This window comes from Chrysemys picta, chromosome 2 (assembly GCF_011386835.1).
Source record: "Chrysemys picta bellii isolate R12L10 chromosome 2, ASM1138683v2, whole genome shotgun sequence".
Taxonomy (NCBI): Eukaryota; Metazoa; Chordata; order Testudines; family Emydidae; genus Chrysemys; species Chrysemys picta.
In genome coordinates, this window is record NC_088792.1 from 31,923,808 (window position 1) to 31,950,332 (window position 26,525).

A 26,525-nucleotide genomic window follows, 5' to 3' on the forward strand; every position below is an offset into this window, starting at 1 on the left:
ATTTGGTTTGTTTCTCTTCTCTGTTAACATATTATTCTCTCACATGGATGAATATATTTTAAACACATATTTTCTTTTTTCCCCCAGAGTTGTAGAAAATGGAGAAAAGAACCGAATGACTTATCAAAGTGTTGCAATAGTTTTTGGACCAACTCTGTTAAAGCCAGAGAAAGAGACTGGTAACATAGCAGTCCACACTGTTTATCAGAATCAGATTGTAGAATTAATTCTGCTGGAACTGAACTCCATCTTTGGATGTTGAAGTTTTCTTAGAGTTAAAACTGAAGATATGAGTTGGCAACAGCTTTCCATCAGAAGTTAAATCTCTCTGTGTACATGATGTATTGTGTTTGTGGACCAAGCGACAGCTCAATTTTGCACTTTTCAGTAGGATGGGAGGGAAGAAATGGGAGGAGTGTTTGACCGATTATAATTCACTTATTACATTGTGAATATTTCAAAGTTTGTACTCTGTCTGTTTTAATAATACAAATTGCAATTCTAGTATGGGCATATACACTGGATTTCTTGGTGAGAAACTAAAATTAATCTCAGACTGGATAATCTGGAATGGATTTTTTTTTAAAGGTTCACCCCTTGGTAGGGTGAGGAAAACCCGATCAACTGGCTTCAAACATGTTTTTTCATACTTTTAGTGACAATAAAATCCTATGCTTATGTACTGAAATCTGTGTGGATCCTGTCAGCAGGGATTCTGCATGTAGTGTGACTGTCTTTAAACTAGTGCTAACAGTGGCCAGTGTGGTTTACAGTAATTCAAATAATCCCTCATTTGAGGCTTTTTTTTTTTTTTAACTGTATTATATAGCATCCTTGCTGGATCTTCTGGTTGCTTGATAGAGCAGGATCCTATTATTTCAAACACTGAACTTTTAAGAATATCCAGCAGAGGATTTGTTCTGTGACATACTCGAGTTTTATTTAATACACACATCCATTTTTCAGGGTATTTCTTGGGCTACATTTTGTGCTATACTGAATTGCAGTTAACAATTCTAATTAAATACCATCATTATCTAATGCTGTACTGAGTTCTTGGTATGATCCTGTGGTAGTGAACATTTTTGGATGTAAATACAAGCTAAAGACTGAATGACCTTTGGCTTATGTACATAATTCAGTTGTTGTATAGTCTCAAAGTACCTTCTAGTTGCACATTTCTAATCATGGGTAGATTAGCTACAGGTAGTGTAACACTTCCAGTGGAGGTCTAGGTTTCCTCAGATAAACAGGTTACTCGAAAAACTAAACATGTGCACTTTTAGATGTTAATTACATTTGCAGGCAAATAATTGTAATGCAAATGGTACTGGAAAAATACTGTGTGCTTGCTAAATTGTTAATGCACTACAAGAGGAGCCTTTTAGGTTATTTAATATGTACAGGATACATTAGAGAAATGTATTACAGATTCTAACATTTGCAAATAATGGAAATGTTCCAATTGATGTTTGTTGGAAATAATGACATAATACTAAATTTGAGAATTTCTTTTTACATTAATAATGTAGATTAATTTTGTAAAATAAATTTGGTTTTGGAAGATTTTTGTTATAGGGAGCATGGTCTACTGAAGATTTTTAAATGTATTTTTTTAGACTAACTGCTGTACCTAATATTTGTTATGTCTAATCTGAATAAAGAAAACTATTAGCTAGTTTGGAGTTTGCCAGTCCAAATTTGGATGACATAGTCCCCTGTTGAATTTGCAAACACTCCCAAATATTCAGTTGTGTCTGACTGTCTGAAATGATATTTCCTGCAGAAGAGATTGTGCTGTGGTTAAAAATGGAGTGTCTAACTGAAACTTTTAAGAATCCCCCTTTTCCCTGAACAGTAGTTGGATTGTATGATGAAGATGGGTAATTTATAGGTTTAAATTTGCAAATATTTATAAGTATTCCACACAAGTATTTTTGTCCTAATGTTTAATATGTTCCACACACAAACCACCTGCCCACAAAAGGAAGACAGACAATTTGACCTTTGATCTCTTATATGTTCAAGGTGAGAATTCCAGCAGCAGAAAGCTTGCTTGAAAAAGTCTTTGTAGATAAAAGAAGGGACGACTAATCTTGTGGTTTTCTCACTTTATTTTTATTGTGGTAGTGGTGAAGTCTTGCGGTTTGTTGCAAAACAACTTGGGTGAGAATCGTGATATCTATAAATCAGTGTTGCATTTTCAACCTCCTGTTGAGATTTAAAAGTATAATTTCTTTTTTGATACTTGTTTTGAGACACATCATTCTAGTAGGAAATATAAATTAAGTTGAAATTTGTTAGTTTATTCAAATCCCAATTTAAAAAAAAAATCAATTTCGTCTGAATAGCATTGTTTAATTACAGATCATGTTGTTGAAGTGTTGCTGTAATCAAAGTAAGAAAATACCTATTTTGAATATCCTCTTTTAACAATGAGGAATGTAACTTTCCATTATATTCCCAGAGAATTAAGTATTGGTTACTACATAATACTATATATAATACAGTATAACTTTTGTGCAGCAAGTGATATGAAAGCTAATTTTTAGTTTGAGGAGATGGAAATACTTCCCAAAAAATCCAGATAATGTGGCAAGAGTTAAACACATACTGCAATCAACAGAAAAATAACTGATCTACTTGAGGATAAAGGACAAGCACACCAGCTAGAAATTTTGTACATTAGAACCATGGCAGTTTTACATATTTAATATCTCTTGCTTCCTTTTCAAATCCTAGTGATAGAAATAAGCTTGTAGCAAATGTTGTCTTCCTTTTCTAGCATTAATCACTTGCCTTGCTGCTTCCTGAAATTGGCATACCTTTAAGTTTAAGGGCTTTATTTTTACATTGACTATTTCAAAGTCAGTATGAAACAGAACACAAACTGAGGAAAGCCGAGCAGCAGAAAAGGTAACGGTAACTATTTACATTTTTTAAAAGTTTTATCTAATGTATAGAGCCCAAAATAGGAATAAAAATGCATAAAGAAAAGTGAATAGTCATAAAAGTGAGAGTATAAACTTGATTTTTTTATTAAAACTGGAGACATTAGTATACCAGACTTACAGCCTGTATCCCCACTGTGGCTATGTATTGGTGTCAACTTGTTTTACAAATTCGAGTTTTGTCCCATGGGCAATAGCTGCATGCCTCATGGAGGTGCTGTGTATAGTATTACTAAAGAGTGACATTTGGAATAGCTCAAGCTTGGTAGTGAGGAAATTTTGCTGTAGTTACTATGGATCAATGAAGAGAGCTGGGCACAGATAAAGACTACTTTAATAAATGTATCCAACCTTGTAAATAAAATAGCTTTCAAATTGACTTGACATGTCCTTCTGTTGATTTTTTTTTTAAAAATCTCTTGAATTTAATGAAGTCTTACAAACTGGCAAGACTGTCCTGAACTTTAGCCACCATCAACTGAAAGCCATGATTAATTCCCCCTTTATTGCATCCTCTGCATTATGACATGCAAATCCTAACAGCCTTTGGTAGCGAAGATGAGTTAGAAAGTATTGTGCAGTCTAATTAAAAGTTCAGTCTAACACAGTTAAATAGCTATACTTTAAGTAGTTAATTGCAGAATGCTACTTTTTGTTTCCTTTAAAGGAAACAACTTTATTCGGACACAGAAAAGAGCAGTGATATTTTGGAATCAATTGGTAATTCATAAGCCATAAACTTAGACCAGGCACAGTCAGACATTCTGCTCTGAAGAAGGGAGGTACAGAATATCTAATAAGGCATTCTGCAAAGAGAAGGAACTTCCTCTGAAGAATCTTAATTAGTCTCCACAATTGCAAAGTTTTGTGGGCAAGCAGCTGCTGAGGCTGTATTCTGCTGGCTTACAAAGTAGCCCTATGTGATTACGGAACTTAAATGAACATTTTCCTTCATGGCATTCTCGTAAACAGAGTACTTGTAAAACAAGATAACACTGTGACAAAGCAACATAAAAGGCATTTCGAGGGGACCTGGCCTCTTTTGGTCCCTTTTTCCCTTGAGAATCAAATGATAGTTCTGATATTAAAGATTTTGCAATTTCCCTAAGTTGGCCAGCTTCACTGTTCAGAGAAAAATATATAAAGACACTTAGAATGATTTTTGTGAAAGAAAATAAGTGCCTAATCTACCTGCAGCAGCCCTGTAAATATGTGTAAATCAGCAATTCTTAAATGGAGGCTTAGTTTATGGATGGGATGAGATCCCTTTTGGGAAAGGTCTTGGTAATGAACAGGTGCTACTTTTAGGATTGTGTCCTACTGCATATTCCATAGAATTGTAGCTTATTAGGAAAACAAAAATAGAGATCACTGGTTTGGGGTAAGTAATATTAGCTGCAGGATTCTGAAGATGACAAAAGGGAGATAATGAGAAAGAGAGGCCGAGACCCGGGGAGACTGGAGAGATCAGACAAATAGTCCAAAGCAATTGAAGTACTGGAGATGGAAGAGCCCAAAACAGACAACTAGAAAGAAACTGGAGAGCAGTAGACTGGCCAGGAAGCAGAGATCTGAGCGAGCCAGATTGCATGGAATTCTGCTCTTTTCTGTCAGCCAGCATATTCTGTGTAAAATCTACACAGCTCATGAAGACACTTCTCTATAAACTGACTGTGGGGGAAATTCTGCTGCCCCTTCTCCTAGGATGGAAGAATTCAGTTCTAAGCAGGCTATCTTCTCTTTCCAGTCCTTGGTTTTGCTTTTTTCAGTATTTATATGCATGTTTTGCTTACTATTAAGAAGCCTAATTCTGAGCCCAGTTTCTGTGACTACAGTGCACATGAAGCTGTGCAAACTGGCTGACCTTGGGAAAGGTCTGATAGTGCACTAAGGCTGGTGGGGAAAAGGAACTTCGGCTAATTGGGAAGAGCAGCTCAATGAGATAAGTTCACTCCACACATCCCCATCATTCCTCTTCCCACCACGTGTTTCTAGAGCCTCAGCATGTGCAGTAGTTTCTGCAGCTGAAGAACTTTAGCAGATATTATTTATCTGCCTTCTAATTTGAGGCCCACTATCTATCCTTAGCAAGAAGCAATCTTGTCTGTGGTTGTTGTAGCTCAGCTCCCTGAAATCAACAGCCTGTGGCCTCTTCCCTCCCTCCCTCCCCCCCCCTCCCCCCCCGCTACCTTCCAGGACTCCGCAGACCTCGCTTTCGCTGTACAGGCTAGCGCTAGGCACACACCAATCCCCGAGTCCGCACTGTTCCCTGCAGCATCCAGCACCTGTCACTGGATACTCAGAAATTACCAAAGGAAGTGCGCAGACCGTCCTTGATCCTCACAACCGATAACCCCCCCCCCCCCCATGTGGTTGGAGAGCACAGCGGAGGACCCACACAGTACAGGGCAGGTCGCTTCCTTCAGAATCGGTGTTGCATATCAACTGGTGAGAATTACATGCAGTCTGCAACATGTGCCAGGACTGTAAGAGTAATGACAGACAATGTTGCCTGCATGTTATAGTAACAGACAAGGGGGAGCAAGGTCCCAAAACTTGTGCTCAGAAGCACTAAAATTGTGGAATTGGTGTATCCAGCATGACACCAACAGCTTGACCTCTTACCTATCTGGACACCAGAACACCATGGCGGACTCACTGAGCAGGTGATTTGCACTTGGGATTCCTGACCATAGACTTCTTTGTCACACCCAAAAACTCCAAACATCCACAGTTCTGCTCAAGAGCAGCTCTGGATCATCTGTCTTTGAGGGACGCCTTCCTCATTAGATGGGATGTACCCATTACATGCCTTTGTTGCTCAAAGTGCTTCACAAAATCAGGTGGAACAAGCCACAGTCATTCTCATAGCCTCAACGTGGCCATGACAAACTTGGTACCCATACCTCATGTACATGGCAGTCTGTCCACCAATCACCCTACAGTTGACTCTATACCTCCTCTCGCAGGACGCAGGCCAAATCTTCCATCCCAATCTAGAACTCTGAAGGGGTCACTCACAATAAAGGATTTTCACTTGAAGTTTAGACACCTACAGTATGCATGCAAGTCTCCACTACTGTGATGAGATTATACCCCTACCTGAATCTAATGTGGGGGTCCATCTCAATACACCCCCTTCCCATTTTGCTATACCATTTCTATGTAAACCATCTACTGTAATCTTGATTCCTTTTATAAAGTTTTGTCCAGCTCATTAACACATATTATAGTAGCACCCATAGGCTGCAGTCTAGGTCACATTGTGCTATGTGCTGTACACATAAAACATGGTTAATGCCATGAAGAGCTAGGACAGTAGCACCCACAGGCTCCAACCAAGATCAGGACCCTACCATGCTGGGCACAGTACATACACCGGGACACAATACATGGCCTGAAGATCTTATCTAAATAAGACCGAATGGAAGTTGTTTAGTACATAACTCCAGTTTGAAAAAAGTAAGTGGGAGTTCTCGTCTATATAAAACAGCACTACTGGTCGGTGTGATACACTGTACCTTGAGCGAGTGCCCTGTAACCCCCATATTCCTCATTTATATATAATTGTGATATTGCATATAAAGCATGCCATGTGAGGTATCAGGAAAGGTTATGAGCTGCTGAAAGTCTTTGTTCTATCTAAATATGTAAATCATTAATGCATATGAGACTGTGTTATACGGCTGTCACTAAAACATGCTGTAAATAGGGGAATGGGCAGCTCCCCAGAGACAACAGCAAGGAAAAGTAACCAACACCCAGGCCGGTGTCGAACAACCATCAACAGCCATTGTCCAGCAAGGGAGCTACAATGCAATGACACTCGCACAGGGCCACACCAAGGGAATTGCTCAACCTTGCCTGGTGCCTCAGCAATGCCCACCAGACATGCCTGGACTTGTGCTCTCCAAGCACATAAACTAAGGATATAAAACAGAACACCGTGGTCCCGTGCTTCACCTTTTTCTCCTCTCCTCCACCTGTGCTGCAAGCAACAAGGACACTGAGAAGACTGAAGACTCCATTTTGGAGACTGGCCCAGGTTTCAAGGATGAAACCTGTGTACTATGAACTGCAATATCCAGTGGGGGTGAGAAAAACTCCTTAATCTCGATGTTACCCAGTCTAATCAAGTTGAAAGTTTAGACTGCGTGCTTATATTTTATTTTGGTAACTCTGATTTTTTGCCTATAACTTATAATCACTTAAAATCTACCTTTTTTGTAGTCAAACTTGTTTCACTGTTTATCTTTACCAGTGAGTTTGCCTAGGGTTGCCAACTTTCTACCTGCACAAAACTGAATATCCTTGCCCCATTCCCTTCTCCGAGGACCTGCCCCATCTGACTCCATCCCCCCCTCCTTCTGTTGCTTGCTCTCCCCGCACTAACTCATTTTCACCGGGCTGGCTCAGTGGTTGGGGTGTTGGAGGGGGTGAGGGCTCTGGCTGGGGATTTGGGCTCTGGGGTGGGGCCAGAAATGAGTTCAGGATGGGGGAGGGGGCTCCAGGCTGAGGCAGTGGGTTGGGATGTGAGAGGGGGTGAGGGCTCTGGGGTGGAGCCAGGCATGAGGGTGAAGCCAAGGGGTTTGAAGTATGGGAGGGGGCTCTGGGCTGAGGCAGGGGATGGGGTGTTTGGGGGGGGTATGGGCTTGGCTGGGGGTACAGGTTCCACAGTGGGGCCAGAAATGAGAGGTTCAGGATGTGGGAGGGGGCTCTGAGCTGGGGCAAGGGGTTGGGGTGTGGGAGGGCTCTGGCTGGGGGGTGTGGGGTACAAAGGGTGCTCTGTGCTGGGATCGAGGGGTTTGGAGGGCAGGAGGGGGTTTGGGGCATGTGAGGGGGGCAGGGCTGCAGGCTCTGGGAGGAGCATCCCTCAAGCAGCTCCCAGAAGCAGCGGCATGTCCCTTCTCTGGCTCCTACACAGCATGCAGAACTGCCTGGCTGTGCCTCTGCCCCGTCCCCAAGCGCTGCCGGCCGCAGTTCCCGGCCAATGGGAGCTGCAGAGCCAGCGCTTGGGGTGGTGGCAGCATGCTGAGCCCCCTGGCTGCCCTTAAGTGTAGGAACCAGAGGGGGGGGACATGCCACTGCTTCCGGGGAGCTTCACGGAGCTGGTCACACAGCGAGCCTGCCTTTGCCCCGCTGCGCCGCCGACTGGCCTTTTAACGGCTCGATCAGCCGTGCTGACCGAATCCGCCAGGGGCCCTTTTCGACCAGGCGTTCCGGTCAAAAACCAGACATCTGGCAACCCTAAGTTTACCTGAAGTGTTTGGTAAATCGGCTCAGGTTTAAAAAGGCTAGTGTATATCCACTTCTTTGAGTGTTTGCTCATGTGTATTCCACAGTAGGTGTACGTGCACTGGTGCCGGAAGTTTTTCCCTTAGCAGTACCCGTAGGGGGAGCGCTGCTGCGACCCCTGGAGTGGTGCCTCCATAGTGCGGTATAAGGGGAGCCGTGTGCTCCCCCGACCCTCAGTTCCTTCTTGCTGCCAATGAGGGTGCGTCAGAACTACTTGCTCCAGCTTCACTTCACTGCAGCTCGTCCCAGAACTCGTCGTTCGTTGTACTTGTGTTCGTTAGTTCAACAAGTTTCAGTTCAGACAGTTAGCGTTTGGGCTGGGGCATGCCCCATGCCCCAGGATTTAAATTGTGTGACTCTTGCAGGCGTTCAATGCCCAGAAGTGACCCACAAGCCAGCTGTCTCCGCTGCTTGGCTGAATCCCACATTAGTGACCACTGTAAGATCTGCGGGTCCTTTAAACCTAGAACTAAAAAAGAAAAAGCTATTAGACTTCGGGCCCTTCTCCTGGAGTCAGCACTGGCCCGAACCCTGGTGCGCCAAGCAGATTTGGCACTGGGCACCTAGTCTTCGATGCGCAGTGATCCCCCCGCCACCTTCCGCTGGCTGGCACCGCTCCCCATCTAAGAAACAGAGAAAGGCCCCGTCTTCTCAGCGGCATCGAGAGAAAGCAGGGGGAGGGGCTAGACCTGCGTTGGGCAGCCCCAGTTCCCCCCCCGGGCCCCAGAGCTCTGACTTATGTCGAGCGGAGCAGCCCGGTTGCGTCGACTCAGGCCTCTCTGGATGTCCGGGTGCCTTCGATGCCGGAGGCCCTGCAGGCGTCTTGAGACATTATGACTCTGCAGGGACCTGGGGCACCACTGGCACCCAGGCCCTGCTCTAGAGGCAATCCGCTGCTGGGCTGTAGACAGTCGACCCCGACCCGATGCAGATCCCGGTCAGGGGACTGCTCTCGGGCCCGCTTGCCGCTCAGCATCCTGTCAGGACACAGTCTCCGGCCTCTGCTTTAATCACCCACTAAAGTTGTCTGGTCGGGCGCCCTCGGCTCGGAGTTCCAGACACCGCTCCACGCCAAGCAGAGAGTATCGACGGGACAGGCACAGGTTCTGTAGATGCTCCCCTTCACATTGGAGCTACCGTAGCCGCTCCCGACCCGGGCACCTTTGCCGTTCGCGCTCCAGCTCTCTCTCCTTGAGGCACCGTGCCCATGACTCCCGGCGGGGATCTAGGCGTTGCAGCGTCTCGAGAAGTAGTAGCTCGAGGCGGCACCGTTCCTCAACGTCCGAGTCCTGGTCCCGTGGCAGACGTCGTTCTCGGCACCATCGATCGTACCACTCCCATGGTACCGATAGGTCGTTGGTAACCTCGACCCACACGTGGCCCCCTACGTCTCAGCCTGGCCAACCCGACCAGCGGGTGCTGCCGGCGCCGCAGCATAGTCAGTGGCACGGGCCCCTATGGCAGGGCCAGTGGTACCAGTGGACTCCCTGGCCCCCCGTGCATGCCCAGCCAGGGACTTGTTTGGTAGCAGGGGCGTCGGAGGCTCCCTCCGCCTCATCATCCAGGCCTCCAAGGGATAGATTGGCAGGTCACGGATCCTCGGCACCACACACTGAGTCCGACCAAGGGGTAGATCCCATGGCGCCGGCCACCGTGCAGAGCTCCGTACCGGCCTCCTCTCCCGCGCCGGATGACAAGGTTACAGCCCCATCCCCCTCCACACCACAGGAGGATTTCAGGGCTCACCAGGAGCTACTGAAGCGAGTAGCATCAGGCCTCCAACTCCAAGCTGAGGAGACGGCGGGACCCTCAGACTTGCTCTTCAATGTGCTCTCGCCTTCGGCACTGGGCAGAGTGGCCCTGCCTCTGCACAAAGGAGTGGCCAACATTTCCCATGCCCTCTGGCAAACGCCGGCCTCCCTCCTGCCAATATCGAAGAAGGCGGAGCGCAAATATTTTTTGCCCACAAAAGGGCACGAGTATCTCTATACCCACCCGGCCCCCAATTCCCTTGTGGTGGAGTCTGTAAATCATAGGGAGAGACAGGGTCAACCCTGACCACACCCAAGAATAAAGACTCTAGAAGGCTGGACTTGTTTGGTAGGAAACTTTATCCTTCGTCCAGTTTCCAGCTCCGGGTGGCGAACCACCAAGCCCGCCTCAGCCGTTATGAGTTTAACTTGTGGGGGGTCACTGCCGAAATTCGAACCCTCCCTGCCGGAGCGTGAAGGGAAGGAATTTCAGGTGCTCGTGGAGGAGGGTGCCGCGGCTGCGAAGGCTGCGCTGCAGGCAACATCAGATGCGGCTGACACGGCTGCTCGGTCCATGGCCTCGGCGGTGTCCATGCGCAGAGCGTCATGGCTACTGCTGTCCGGGTTCCCCACGGAAGCACAGTCTGTGATGCAGGATCTTCCCTTTGATGGCAAGGACCTGTTCACGGACGTGAAACTTCATGGCATGAAGGACTCACGTACTACCCTACAAACCCTCAGGCTTTACGTCCTGCCCAAGGAAAAGCCTAAGCCGCAGGTTCCTGCCCCGGCTCCCCAGCCAAAATATGAGCCCACCTGTAAGAGGTCCAAGACCCTAAAGAGGCAACCCTAACAGCAGTCTCGCTCTGCCAAGCTACCTGGGCCCTCAAGGGGCAAGCAGCAGGGCAAGAGGCGTTTTTGACTGGTTGCAGGAGGGTACCCAGGTGCCCTCCGAGAAGCACCTACCAATAAAGTTTGCCTTTAGCAACCGCTTGTGTGTGTTCCTTCCGGAACGGTCCCAAATAACATCGGACCGTTGGGTCCTCAACATGCTACAATTTGTCTCACCCCCGCCCTCCCACCCCCATCCCTCGGACGGCAGGGGAGACCCGTCACATTTACCCCTGCTAGAGCAGGAAGTGGGTCGGCTCTTCAGCTTGGGAGCTGTGGAGAAAGTTCCAAGGGAGTTCTGGGGAAAAGGGTTTTACTCCCTTTACTTCCTTATCCCGAAGGCGAAGGGGGGGACTCAGGCCTATCCTGGATTTATGAGACCTCAATCAGTTCATAGCCAAAGGCCGGTTCCGTATGGTCTCTCTGGTATGCATCATACTCTCTCTGGACCCTGGTGATTGGTATGCAGCCCTGGACCTTCAGGACGCATACTTCCATATCCATATATTTGAAGGGCACAGATGCTTCCTTCATTTCCTGGTGGGACAGGACCACTACCAGTTTACGGTCCTCCCATTTGGCCTGTCCACCGTGCCCAGGGTGTTCACAAAGTGTATGGCAGTAGTGGCGGCCTACCTCAGATGCTGAGGGGTCCAGATATTTCCCTACCTCGATGACTAGCTGCTCAAGGGCAGCTCGTGGTCTCAGGTCCAGGACCCTGTGGAGCTGCTCTTAGCTACATGTGCCAACCTAGGCCTCCTAGTAAACGAGGCCAAGTTGACATTGGTTCTGGTACAGCGTTTAGAATTCATAGGCGCTCTCCTGGATGCCTCCAAGGCCACAGCCTCCCTTCCCCATGGCAGGTTCCAGACCCTGAAGAGGGTCATAGCCTTGGTCACGGAGTTCCCTGTGACAATGACCAGGGTATGCCTGCAGCTCCTGGGCCACATGGTGGCGTGCACATATGTGGCCTGCCATGCCAGACTACGGATGAGGCCCCTCCAACTCTGGCTGGCCTCAGAGTTTTCCCAGGCCCGGGACAGGCTGGACAAAGTGCTCATGGTACCAGTGCCGGTGATCGCCTCGCTACAATGGTGGTCCTGCCCGGCCAATATGCTCCAGGGGATTCCCTGCCGGGACCTGACCCCGTCACTAGACCTCGTGTCCAATGCTTGGGCTGGGGGGTCTACATAGGGAACTCACAAACCCAAGGGATGTGGTCGGCCTTGGAGTTGTCCCTTCACATAAATGTCAGGGAGCTCAGGGGAATACACTTAGCCTGTGTGGCGTTCAGCTCACAACTGCGGTGCAAGGTGGTCAGAACACTCACGGACAACACCGCTGCGATTTTTTTACATCAACAGGCAAGGCAGGACAAGGTCCTCGGCCCTCTGCCAGGAAGCCCTTAGCATCTGGGAGTTCCATATAGCCCACGACATCTCCCTGAAGGCTTTCCGCCTGCCAGGCATCGTCAACACGCAGGCCGATCGATTGAGCAGGGTTTTCTCCTCCCTACATGAGTGGTCGCTCTACTCGGAGGTCACTCACCAGCTCTTCCGAGCGTGGGGCACTCAGACCTGTTTGCGACCTGACAGAACCAGCATTGCCACCGGTTCTGTTGTGGGGGGGAGGAACGCGATCTCAGATACCTTCCTCCTGTCATGGTCGGGTCAGCTCCTCTACGCCTTTCCACCCCATTCCCCCTCATCGGCAAGGTCCTAGAGAAAGTGAAAATGGACAAGGCACGTGTCCTCCAGATCACCCCAGCTTGGTCCCGGCAACATGGGTGCGGGACCCTCCTGGGCTTGCTGGTGGCCCCTCCGCAGCGGTTGCTGCTCCGCCCGGACTTACTCTCCCAGGATCAGGGCCGCCTCCTCCACCCCAACCTGGCCACCCTCCATTTGACAGCGTGGCTGCTCAACGGCTAGATGTGGAAGAGAGGTGTTCGGAAGGGGTCAGGTGTGTCCTCCTAGAAAGTAGGAAGCCATCCATGCGCCAAGCCTACCTGGGGAAGTGGTCCAGGTTCTCCAGGTGGGCGGGCGAGTGGGGTACTTCCCCAATGTCTGCTCTGCTCCAACTTATCCTTGAGTACCTCCTTCACCTTAGACCTCAGGGCCTGGTGCCTTCCTTCGTCAGGGTGCACCTGGAGGCTATATCGGCGTTCCATCTGCCCGTCCAGGGCTGCTCGGTTTTCTCCCATACCATGACTGGGCGTTTCCTCAAGGGGCTAGACCAGTCCTTTCCGTATGCTAGAACCCCTGTTCCTCAGTGGGATCTCATGGTGTCACCTTTCATGGAAGGTAGTCTTCCTCATGGCTATCACGTCAGCCCGGCAGGTTTCAGAGCTCAGGGCCCTGACCTGTGATGACCCCCCCCCCCCCCCGATGGTCTTTCACAAGGACAAGTTGCAGCTCCGCCCAGGCCCTGCATTCCTCCCTAAGGTGGTCTCTGCTTTTCACATGGGCCAGGACATCTTCCTGCCTGTCCTCTGCCCCAAACCTCATGCCTCTAATGAGGAACGCCGCCTCCATACGCTCGAAGTGGTGAACCAATTAATGAACTTGCGTCGTTGGTCCTGAGCAGTGCAAGATGGTATATTCCTGAGGTACAAGGCTGGGAGTTGGGGGGATTTGGTTGGTGCCTTTCTCTGTGTGATTCATGAGTGGCTCTGGGAGCATTCATGCAATCCAGCTGGGTGTAGGGCTCCACATGCTGTTGTGCTGAGTGATCACAGCTCCTGGAGCGGTTTCCTGCTTGTCTCTATGAAAACACTGTGAGAGACGGTCCAGGCTGAAGCATTAAGGGGGCCCAGCGGTCCCACAGTCCCAAACTGCATCCCGGGGATCCTGTCACACTAGGTTTAAGTCATAATCTGCTTCAGTAAACATTTCATGAAGATTCTGTAGTACAACAGCTCTGCTTGATTGGGACAGCCTGCTGGGATGGTGGTTTGTCCAGATGAAGAAAAGATACCACTGACAAAGTATTTTCATCTTTAAAAACATTTACAAACAAAAATGCAGTAAGAGGTGCCATACTTCTTTTGCAGCAACGTAATGGAAAAAAAAATGTTAAACACTGATGCTATCATCTCATGCTTCATATAATTTTCCTAGTTTATAATGCACTGTGGCCAGGCTGATGAAATCAAACTATTAATGGCAAATTACCTGTCATGTTGATTTGCCTATGCTCTTCATTAGCCTTACCAAGAATATTAAGCTAGACTAGTATATCTATATAGATGAAAATAATCACTTATTGTCGTGTAGGCAGAGTGAAATAATTTGCAGTGCCTGAGCTCTAATATTCAGGCAAAGTATTCTGGGTGGGTATTTGTATTAGTGTAGCATCTATGAACCCCAGTTATGGAGCAGGACCCATTGTACTAGGCGCTGTCTAGAGACAGTCCCCACCCTAAAGACTTTGCATTCTAAATTCTTGGGATTTTTGTTTGCTGGGTATTTTGCTAAGTGATTGGTCCTCGTCTTTGCCTATTGCACAAACATCCCATAATTTCTGTTCACAGAAGAATGATGCTGTTTGCTCCAGGCTGCCTGCCAGGAGCAGAGACCTCACCTCTCAGTATATGTGCTTAAGTATTCCACACACTTGAGAGTGTAGCCCCCTTTCCAGACATACAAGTTTGTCTAATAAGCACAAGATTGCAGTTTCTCATAGCTCAACTGAACTATTGTTATCGGGTGATAGTTTAATCCCATTAGTTACTGGGTTCAGAATTCCTTTTTGGAGCTTTAAAAATAACACTTCTTTCATGGCTAGTCTGTCCTTTTCCCTCTTTGGTAAGCACTAACTTCACTGTCCATCCACCTGTTATTTCTATGGCACTGAAAGTCAGTATGACTCGGGACTGTTTGCTTCCTTATTTGTACAGTCTCATCACTGAGAATGTGGGCTGGAATGTGCTCTACTCTGCAAAGAATGCTGGGTTGCTGCTTTGCCTGCAGGGAGCATCACACACATTTAAGTACTACAAAGCAGCACTGATGGCTGCTTTCTAATAATGAATCTGAACCAAGCAGTACTATAGATTTAAAAATAATTGAATGTATAGGAATATATAACAACTTTCCTCATATATCGGTCCCCTATTTCATGGTGTGGCAGAAGTACAGAAAAGCGTGGCTGAATAAAACAATTAGATATTTTTGAAGTGATGTTTGAGAAGGCAATACAATTTCATGCCAACACTTAAACATCATCTCATCATTTGAGAGTAGACTGATACATAAGCCATCTGTCAAATAACTGAACATCTGAATACTTGCATTGACTAATGCCACTGCGCAGGAAGGTCACTAATGCCAGCCCCTTTACTTAGTTTTGTGTAAAAAGTAGTTCAGACAACTAACTTTCTCCCTATTGGTACAGATTTCCTTGTGATTAGCCAAGTGTTCTGTATGGCGGTGATGTATTCAGCCCTGTCCCCTGTATGTACACAGTTTACTCGAGTGAAAGTGAGTAAAGATAGTTAATAAACAATGAACAGAGGATGGTGGCATTAGCTCTTAAAAAAAAATCATATCTAACTCCCCAGTTGGCTATTTAAATGTGCGCTGGGCTTTCTTTGCATTTCTAAACTAGGCTTCACAGAAAGAAAGCCTAGAATCACAGGGACCTCGAGAGGTCATCTAGTCCAGTGCCCTGTGCTGAGGCAGGACCAAGTAAACCTACACCATCCCTGTTTGTCCAACCGGTTTGTAAAAACCTCCAATGAGGAGGATTCTACAACTTTGCTTGAAAGCCTATTCCAGTGCTTTACTATCGGAACAATCATAGAAAGCTTTTCCTAATATCTAACCTAAATCTCCCTTGCTGCAGATTAAGCCCATTACTTCTTATCCTACCTTCAATGGGCGTTGAGAACAATTGACCAGTCCTCTTTCCAACAGCCCTTAATATATTTGAAAACGTATCGGGTTCCCCCCTCACTCATCTTTTCTCAAGACTAAACATGCGGTTTTCTAAACCTTTCATCGTTTTTGTTGAGCTCCTGTCTCCAATTTATCCACACCTTTCCTAAAGCGTGGTGCCCAGAATTGGACACACTACTCCAGCTGTGCCCTCACTAGTGTTAAGTAGAGTTGGACAATTACCTCCCATATTTGACATTCAACATTCCTATAAATAGAGCCCAGAATTGTATTAGCTTCTTTTGCAAATGCCTCAAATTGTTGACTATGATTGGTGGTCCACTTTAACCCCTAGGTCAGGGGTGGGCAAACTACAGTCCCCGGGCTGAATCCGGCCCATCAGGGCTTTGGATCCCACCCGCGGAATTGCTGCTCCCGGAAGCGGCCAGCACCACGTCCTGTGGCCCCCCCCCGGGGGGGGAGGGAGCGGAGGAGGGGACAGAGGGCTGCACGCGCTGCCCAGGCCTGCAGCTACTGCCCCTGAAGCTCCCATTGGCCTCAGTTCCCTGTTCCTGGCCATTGGGAACTTCGGGGAACAGGGAACTGTGGCCAATGGGAGCTTCGGGGGAGGTAGCTGCAGGCTTGGGCAGCACGCGGAGGCCTCTGTCCAAGCCCTCCACCAGGGGCTGCAGGGACGTGGTGCCGGCTGCTTCTGGGAGCGGCACGGGGCAAGGGCAGGCAGGCAGACTGCCTGAGCCCCGCTGCGCACTGCTGCCACTCCAGGTAAGTGGCGCCATGCTGGAGCTCATACCCCAAACCCCTCCATCCCAACCCCCTTCCCTGAGCCCCCTGCCGCACCCATCCTGCACCTCAGCCCCCTGCCCTGAGTCCCCTCCTGCACTCTGCACCCCCTTGGATACCCTGCACTCCCTCCCAACCCCCTGCCCCAGTCCTACATTCATGGCCCTGCATGCAATTTCCCCACTTAGATGTGGCCCTCGGGCCAAAAAGTTTGCCCACCCCTGCCCTAGGTCCTTTTCAGCAATACAAATGCCTAGCCAGTTATTCCCCATTTCGTAGTTTTGACTTTGACTTTTCCTTCCTAAGAGCTAATACTTTGCATATGTCTTTAATGATTTCAGAACAATTCTCCATTTTGTCAAGGTCATTTTGAATTCTAATCCTGTCCTCCAACATGCTACCAACCCTTCCCAGCTTGGTGCCAGCTGCACCTTTTAAAGCATACGCTCCACTCCTTTATCCAAGTCATTAATTAAAATATTGAACAGTACCAGTCTCAGGCCCGACCCCTGCGGGACTCCACTACATACACCCTCCCAATTTGACAGAGAACATTTAAACTATTTTTCGAGTACGGTCTTTCAACCAGTTGTGTACCCACCTTATAGTAATTTACATCTAGACCACATTTCCCTAGTTTGCTTATGAGAATGGCATGGGGGACTGTGTCAAAACCCTTACTAAAATCATGATGCATCTCTTCTACATCTTCACCCTCTATCCACCAGGCCAGTAAACCTGTCAAAGAAGGAAATTAGGTTGGTTTGGCATGATTTGTTCTTGACAAATCCATGTTGGCTATTATTTATCACCATATTAGCCTCTAGGTGCTTACAAATTGCTTAATAATTTGTTCCAGTATCTTTCCAGGTATTGAAGTTAGACCAGTCAAGCCTGTAACTCCCCAGGGCCTCTTTGTTCTCCTTTTTAAGGATAGGTGCCATGTTTGCCCTTCTCCAGCCCTCTGGGCCATGTGCATCATGTGATGGCACGCTCAGTATAAATGTTTTACTTCCACTATGCTGTAAAAGCAAACTCCATTTTGCCAGCATCAACATTTTACTGCACTATGGGTAGCTTTGCTGTAATGCAATACTAATGGTATAGTTAAGTGAGGTGGGGATTACTGATTTTCCCTTCCTGCTTCCTTTGTTCAGAGAGAGAGAGAGATTCCCCTTCAGCCTGCCTATAATATACTAGGGAAGGTTTTGTAGCCTGTGCAATGCAGAAGGTCAGCCATGATAATCATAATGGTTCCCTCTGGCCTTAAAAATCTATGAATGAATTTGGCACCATGCTTGTGTTCCTTACTCACTCATGCTTCGTATCAGCCGAAAGTGCTTCTCCTGTGGCCTGTCGTTAAATTTTCATTTTTATCTTAAAGGACAAATGTAATTAAGTAAACCTGTCACTGGCCTATTCACTCTGGTAATATGCTTGACTGGGGTACTGTGAGTGGTGGCAGTACTTGCTAATACAGTCATGACCTGACTAGTCACCATGAGTTGAGATCTTAGGGCAAATGTGCTTAAAGTTGCTCTAGCAACCATGGCCTGAAATAAAGAAACTACAAAAGCTTCTCTCTCTTTAAGATGATGAACACCAGGTACAAAATAATACTCCTCAAAGCAAAAAAAAAAAAAAAAAAGCAGCGTCAATAAGTAAAATTAAAATGCTGTCTGGCACAATGCTGTAGGTTAGAAATGTAAGTAGGAGGCAAGGTGGGTCACCAGAGATCAACAAAGAATCCAAGTACAAAGAGAGAGAGAATATATATATAAAATGATGGTATTTTGTACATCAGGGAGAGAGAGAGAGAGAGTGTGTGTGTACATATAATTCCAGAAAGATCACTAGTATTTAATTATTAAAAATAAGTATCCAGACATCATTATGAAATAGATGGAATTAATCAGGATACCATCTTTTGAGAAAAGCAAGTTCTCTCTCATTTAAACCTCAACAGGTTAATCTTCTTTATTTCCCACATCTATATGTAGCTTAAACTTATTTTTAATAATTAAATACTAGTGATCTTTCTGAAATGCTGATGGGAACCCAGGGCTTCCAGGGCGGTAACTCCAGGCCAATCCTGCCTTGCAAACTATCTTGGAGTGGGGGTACCCAGGACTACCAGCTCAGTCATTGATCTCAGGACTTCAAAGCTCCCAGCTCCCCACTGGCTGCTTGATGGGAAGCTGGGAGTCACAGCTGAGCTGGGAGTCTCAGAGCTGGGCTTCCCAAGATCAATTTCATGTAGAAACTTAAAAAAAAATTAACTAGATGATGGTGAAATTAAATGTTCAGCTCTCCTTGCCATGGGAAATTGGGGCAGGGGGGAAACGGTTACCTACCTTTCGTAACTGTTGTTCTTGGAGATGTGTTGCTCATGTCCATTCCATTCTAGGTTTGTATGCCCCCCCACGTGCACAGTTGTTGGAGACTTTTGCCTTAGCGGTATCCGTAGGGCCAGCTGTGGCGCCCTCTGGAGTGCCATGCTCATGTGTCGGTATATCAGGCGCCGCCAGCCCTACGCCCTCTCAGTTCCTTCTTGCCAGCAACTCTAACCGAGGGGTAGGAGGGCGGGTAATGGAATGGACATGAGCAACACATCTCGAAGAACAACAGTTCTCGAAAAACAACAGCTGCTCTTCAGCATTCAGCCATGCAACAACCAAGCTATTAGGTGCAGCAGAGCTAGATTTGGGTGCAGGAAACTGCCATGGTTCTGGGATAGAAGATCTGGCCAGAGGGGCAGCTGAAGCGGGGCCATCACCCACAGGTCCATCAGCGTGCCAAACCAGTGTTGGCGAGGCCAAGCTGGGGCTATTAGGATCACTTTGGTCCTGTTCTGCTTGATCTTCATGAGGACTCTGTGAAGCAATGGCACTGGTGTGAATGCCTTACTGCCCCTGACCATGGGACTAAGAAGGCATCTGACAAGGATCTCATGTCAATCCCCCAAAATGAGCAGAACATGTGGCATTTCCTGTTATGACGAGTCGCGAACAAGTCCACCTGAGGAGATCCCCACTTTTGGACGATCACGTTGACCACCTTGGGATAGAGTGACCATTCACGGTGAGACAAGAAGGCGCTGCTGAGGCGATCTGCTAACACATTCCTGGCCCCAGGGAGGTGCATTGCTATGAGGTGAATGGCATGCTGCACATAGAAGTCCCAAAGCCAGAGAGCTTCCTGGCAAAGGGCCAACAAGCTGGCTCCACCCTGCTTGTTGATATAAAACATCGCAGCGGTGTAGTCTGTCAGGACCTGAACCACCTTGCCTTTTAAGTGGGACCGAAAAGTCTGACAGGTCAAGAAAATCACTCTGAGTTCCCTGACATTTATGTAGAAGGAGCAGTCGACCCCCAACCAGTGGCCTTGTGTGCCGAGTTCGCCCAGATGGGTTCCCCAGTCCAGGTCCAAGGCGTCAGAAACCAGAGCTAGCGATGGGGACGGGTTCACAAAGAGACCTCCCTGTAACACTGATCTGGGGTCCAACCACCATGCCAGTGACAACCGGATGTGGTCTGGCACCTTGACTAGTAGGTCTAGGTCATGCCTGTTGGGGATGTAGTCCAACACCAGCCACCCCTGCAGCAGCTGAAGATGGAACTACAAAAGTAGTCATACTGACGCATGAGCGCAGCACTCCAGAGGGTGCCACAGCCAACTCTATGGAAACCGCTAAGGCAAAAGTTTCCGACAACTGTGCTGAAATGGAAGGTTTTTTTCCAGAATTTTCCATGGAACAGCAATTCTGACTTTCAGCCAACTCTTTTTGAGCCTGCTACAAGTCCCCTTGCCAAGAAGAGACTATTGTGCTCCTCCCCTTGCACAGCCCACAGAACTCAGCGCAGAAAGGAGGGGTCTGCAATCCCTTTGGGTGCAGATGCACTTCCTCTCATATCCAGGGCCGCCGAGAGCGAGTTCGGGTCCCGGGGAAAAAAAAATTTCGGGCCCCCCAGCAAGGGCGGACCGGCTAAACAGGGCCGATGGGAGGGTGGAGGGGGATGTGGGCCCGGGGCTCCTTTCCGGACCGGGTAATTTGTACTGGCTTCCCCCTCTTTCATCGGCTCTGCTCATATCACAGTGTGAGCAGTGGCAACCTACTGCAAGAAATCCCTGGCCCTAACAACACAGCTGTCTCTGACACAGTAAGGGCAGTTGGAGTGCACACAAACAAATGAAAATACAAGTCTCTGCACCACCACATACCACATAAAATGGTACATGTACTTAGTCCACATGTTAGTTTATTACCTGCAGAAGAGCTCTGTGTAAGCTTGAAAGCTGGTCTCTCTCACCTACAGAAGTTGATCCAATAAAACATATTACCTCACCCACTTTGTCTTGCTTATTAGAAGGCAGCTCTGGCTGAAACATACTTCCAGTATATACCCACTAGCTCTCCCAGCAATACTGTTAGGATACACTGAAGAGGCCCCTCCCTTCCAATCTTATCCTCTTAGTCCCTCTAATGCTCTGTCTGTGGAATGGATTCATTGCTCAGGCACCACAACTATCTAACAAATAAGTCACACTTCATCTTCGCAACACTGGACAAATGTGTGAATTTCACCACAATGCTAGTAATTTAGGAGGTTTGCTCATCATGAGTTGGGGCTAGTTGTACTTAGACATGGCCTCTTCAACTCCTTTGCAAACTGAAATTGTGTGTCAGCCCACTGAGATGGCCACAACAGGAACAAATCTTTCCCTCCTTCAAGCCCCAGGAAAGCAGAATGATAGGAAAAAGCAGATCAAATTCAGGAAACATAACAAAGAATGTTACATGGCCCAAGCAAACTATCCATATTTTATTAGAGCGAGACCAGGTGAGTGAGGCAATATCCTTTACTGGACCAATCTCTGTTGGTGAAAGAGACAAGCTTTCAATTTACATTGACAGACTAAATCCCTCTTTATCTATAGCACAGATACCACAGAGGCAGCAACAATGAGAGTTTCCTGGGCCTGCCCTGCCCCAGCTCTATGCTAGAGTGTGAGAGAGGGTAGTTGGCTCAGTGTCCCATCCATGTGACTGTCAGACCACACTGACCTAAGAAGTAACTATTTTTTGTCACTACTATCCTGACTTGAATGCTTACTGTGGAAGGTCACAGGATACCAAATCTACTGCCTGAAGCATCCAGACCCCACTGGTTAATTTGTTTGATGTTGAACTATCACTGATGGCTCTGCCACTAGTAAAATCTTTAAAGCTATGGTAAACTTATACCAATAAAAATCTGATTATCTGCTGAGCCATGTGTGTAGGAAAGATGTACGTTTATTATCCAGGTACTGAGGTACGTATGGCACAATGGGACTGATCACAGGAGTGAAGGCAGGATTCAGCTTGCTATCTGTTTGTTATAGAAAGAGGGCTGTGGAAACTTTACCATTCACAGGCTCATTTCTAAAGGGATCCTGCACGCTTTCTTCCTGAGGGCATAGCTAGCTCTTGAATGCTAAGCAGTCGGTTCCCAGTGTAATTATTCTCCTTTAAGGCCTTACAAACGGTTTTTGAAGTTACTGAGGCTTTTTCAGTGTGTGAACAGGGGTCATTTTTCACTTTTTTTGAGGACACTGGCACTCTGCTGAAGCAATGGTGTATCTTGACTGTACAGAGCTGTAAGGATACTAGTGGTATTATGCATAGCTAAATTTATCTGCCTCTGCATCTTACCTGAAGAATTCCAGCTTAGATTAGGGAGAATGTCTAACAGAGCCAACATATAATTATTGCACAACAAAATACTATACCAAGAATGTATAGCACTGTTCTTCTGTGACTTAAAATCCCTCTGTGACATTTTTAATTGTACAAATAAAATTTTCATTTATAGTTCATTATAAAAGAAAACAAGGGATCTTAAGATAAATTGTTAAAATACCACCACTAACGTTACTTATAGCTCTGACCTTATCTGGTCCCAGCTGCAGAACTAAAAGGCTAGGTCCCAACTCTACAGGCAGAGTTACAGAGGTGAGCACAGCTGGGAATGGAATATTTCCCTCTTTCTGAGAATACACACAAAAATATAAAGCATAGAAAACCGTACTTCAATAGGAGCTGTACATATCCAGGCATTTACTACATCTCTTTCATGTGGTCAGTTTGAAAGGAAAATGAACATGCCAGATAATCTTGCAAGCAATCTACAAATGGAACTGAAAATAAACTGAAAGTTTAGCAAAAATTTGAAGTGCCGTTATCTGAAAAAAGGACTTGAAACAGAAGTTCAAAATTATATTGATCATCTGTAAAGTCTCAAAGTACTTAATCTAACTGGAAGTTCTAAGCCCTAATATCTAGTTTAAGCATAATAGAAAGCTCTTAGTTCTCAGAAATATAAATCGCAATAATAAAGTTTAACTTCCTCTGTGTGTGTGCATTTAGCCCCCATTTCCAGTAGTGTGAAAGAGAATGAGTTTTCTACTTTTCCAGCACTTAAAAGGGAGAGGGTGAGTTATGTGACTAAATTAAGGATATATTATTTTTAAAGTACTCTAAAAGGATTCTCTTTTTGTTTGTTTAGAATTCTCTTCTAAATTCTCTTTTTGTTTATTTTTTGTGGTAGACTTGGAGCAAGGGCAATGGGTAGGGGGTCGGAGTTGGGCTTTTTAAAGCATTTCACAGCCATAGTTCAGAACATCCCTGTGTCTTCCTTGTGCTATTGCAGATCAGCCGTACTCTTCCAGGGTGAAGTGAACCCAGTGCAGCCTCAGAATTACAGCTCAGTTACATAAGACATAATCTGCAACCTAGCTACAGTTTAAAAGTCTATTTATTTTATTCATCACCGTCTAGGGGAAAAATTAGTATGATGCTGCTTTTGCAGCAGACAGAGTTTAATCTCCCCCCTTCCAGCCCCTCTAAAATTCAAATTAGCCTCCAATTCAGAGCTTTTGCCACCAGGTCATGAATGCTAAACAGTCTGCTTCTAGTCCAGTCTGTTCAGTGCCTGTCTAATGATTATTCTCCATAGAAACCCTACTGGAGTCAGTTATTATTCTTTCCTCATGCACTCGTATTGCTCCTGTATTTATATAAGATTAAGTAGTCATGTTAGGTTTTTTTACCTCTCTGATTGGAGCTTATTTTAACTTCAATTAAGCCATCAGCCCAGCTTTCTGAAGGCAGAGCAATAGCTTTTCCATTATAATTCTCTCCACCTTTTGTATGAAAACGATGTTGATGATTGGTTGCTTTGGGGATTACTCTGTGGCAGGTAACCAATGAGAAAAGTCATAGAGGATAAATGGTGCCAGACTCCCAGAGGTGCTGTGGCACTGTGTAATTATTGTTCCAGACAGCTGAAAGCAGCAGGTTTTCTGGTTCCCCGCTTAGTTTTAGTCTGCCATGATTGCTGGCATAGAAAGACACTGATTATAAGTAAACATTAATTATGCCCTGCTAGCACACTGCTTAAGGTACGGTGTGCTCAGCTTAATAGAACTACAATCCTGTACCTGGCTTATGGCTTTTTTAGTAGCATTTTTTCCTAAGATTCAGCCTCCAGAGCCTGATTTTGATTTTCTATACAGAGGACATTTCTTCCAAATATCCTCCTCATGCATGGCTAGAGTTATGGAGTTTTCTTGTAGCACTACTTACATACCGTACTGCAGCGCTGCTGCTACAGTAAGTATAAGCATTTGAGCTGCTCTTTGATGAAGCATCATACAATCTTGTTGAGCTGTGACTTACCACCCATCCAAATCTGAACAGAGGGACATTTTCTTTTTGCCTTCAAACATTTAAATCACTCAGCATGCCTAATGAGATTATTTGGGTGGTGTGGCTATTTCTGAGAACCCCCCCCCCCTTTTTTTTTAAACCATTTTAAAATGCAAGGCCCAGGTGTATAGTTCTGCAATTGTATATATTGCCTCTTGAGTTCAGTGGGAAGTTTCAAAGTGATTTCTGTGGCACTGTGAACACAGCCTCTAACAATGATGAAATTTCACTACGCTGTGATTGCACTGCATTGCAGTGAAAGAGGCTCAATTTGATTATCTGGCTATTCCATTTCTCCTATATTTACAACCTGACTGACCTCTGGGGAAAGGGTAGGACAGCCAGCCAATCATGTCGGAGACATTTCAAAAGGTCAAAGCATTTACTACTATAATTCAAAGCTACTACAATTCTGAGACCTTGTTCTCATGACAAAAATTGGCAGAAGAACACAGTTAATATGAAATATTTATCCATTCTTATGGCAACTGTCAGAATATAAAATGTTGTAAAGAATTAACCCCTTTCTTGTACCAGTGTTCAAGACTACAGGTTTTCTGTAGGTGCACCAAAAGGATCTTAAAATTAAACTAAAACTAATTTTAACAGTTATTCTAGGTCTCTTGTTTAAAATGGCAAACTAAGAATGGCTTCTCCTTGCCAATTTCTTTACTTTTGCTCTTAGGACTTGTATCTAGCCTCACAATGATACATTCTTTGGTTTTGCCAACCTTGCTCCAGTTACAAACCACTCCAGTGTTCAGGAACTTAATGGGAGTGTCCAAATCTTTTAACTGAACTTTGTTTCTCCCATCATTCATAAGCAGCAGGGTTCACATAATCCCTTCTATGCCATGATGATATACATCAGTACAATTTTAACAGGACAATTCCTCTACTCTCCAGCCACCTGGTAAAACATGTGTTTGTCGAATTTGAGGCTTCAGAAATGGAAATAGGGACAGATCTGAACATTAAAGCCAGGCAGGATCCAGATGGAATTTTGTGCAACCTTCTCTACACAAGTCACCGCATCCCTGACTTGAAATACTTATTGAGCTGAGGCACAGCAAGAGGCTTGCCTTTAGTACCAGCCTACCTTCCAAAGGGAAGGGCTCTGATTATAGGAGTATTCCGAGCAGTTTTATGTTTAAGGGTCAGTTCCATTCTAAGTCTTGATTGCCGGCTTTACTCTCCCATTATAGAACAGGTTAGATTGAAATTCAGTCTACAAATTTGGCAGGCTGCATACAGTTTTTCTCTTTAAAATGACTTCGAGTGCAGATGGGTCTGAATCAAAACCTGAAGATCCAAAACTCAAAGAACAGTCACATGTTCAAAACCCAGATCTGAATTTTGCAGATCAGGCCCATCTCTAGTTGTCAACCATTTTATCCCCTGATTTTATTATAAAGGAAAATAAATCCCAGACTGTACCCTGCAACATTTACTTTGTATAGCAACTTTACCAAACATTAACAAATTAAGCTTCAAAGCGCCCCAGATGCCCTGTTCCATGCTGTAAAAACCAGACCACACTATCAAACTAGATAGTTTTTAAAGCACTGTTTATGGCCTCTTCCCCACACTATTATTTTGGGGATTGCTGAACAAGGTTTTTAATCAAACTCTTGGGGGGGAAATATACATGTATTAGATTATTATATATTTAGTAGGCCTGTCAATGAATCACCATTAACTCAAATGATTAATGCAAAACAAATTAACTAGGATTAAAAAAAAGTTGTGATTAATCACAGTTTTAATTGCACTCTTAAATTTAAATTGGTATTCTATTACTACTGTATTTTTGGATGTTTTTCTACATTTTCAAACATATTGATTTAAATTACAACACAGAATAAAAAATGTACAGTGCTCACGTTATATTATTTTTGATTACACTGTAAAAAAACAATTGATAGTATTTTTCAATTAATCTCACACAGGTACTGTAGTGCAATCTCTTTATCGTGAAAGTGGAACTTAGAAATGTAGATTTTTTTTTAAATATAACTGCACTCAAAAACAAAACAATGCAAGACTTTAGAGCCTACAAGTCCACTCAGTCCTACTTCTTGTTCAGCCAATTGCTAAGACAAACATGGTAGTTTATATTTATGGGAGATAATGCTGCCCGCTTCTAATCTACAACGTCACCTGAAAGTAAGAACAGGCATTCATATGGCACTGTTGTAGCCGGCGTTGCAAG

General features: G+C 45.7%; 1 protein-coding gene across 33 annotated transcripts in view; it reads left to right on the forward strand.

Annotated features, from left to right (window-relative positions):
- Window positions 1-1,678, forward strand: part of ARHGAP12 (Rho GTPase activating protein 12) — a 151,597-nt gene extending 149,919 nt beyond the window's left edge. For all 33 annotated transcript variants that reach the window (XM_065582855.1, XM_065582860.1, XM_065582862.1 and 30 more), the window contains one exon: window positions 88-1,678. In XM_065582855.1, coding sequence (XP_065438927.1) covers window positions 88-262 — 175 coding nt within the window. In that variant the 3' untranslated portion in view covers window positions 263-1,678. The remainder of the gene's footprint in view (window positions 1-87) is intronic.
- Window positions 1,679-26,525: the final 24,847 nt, after the last annotated feature.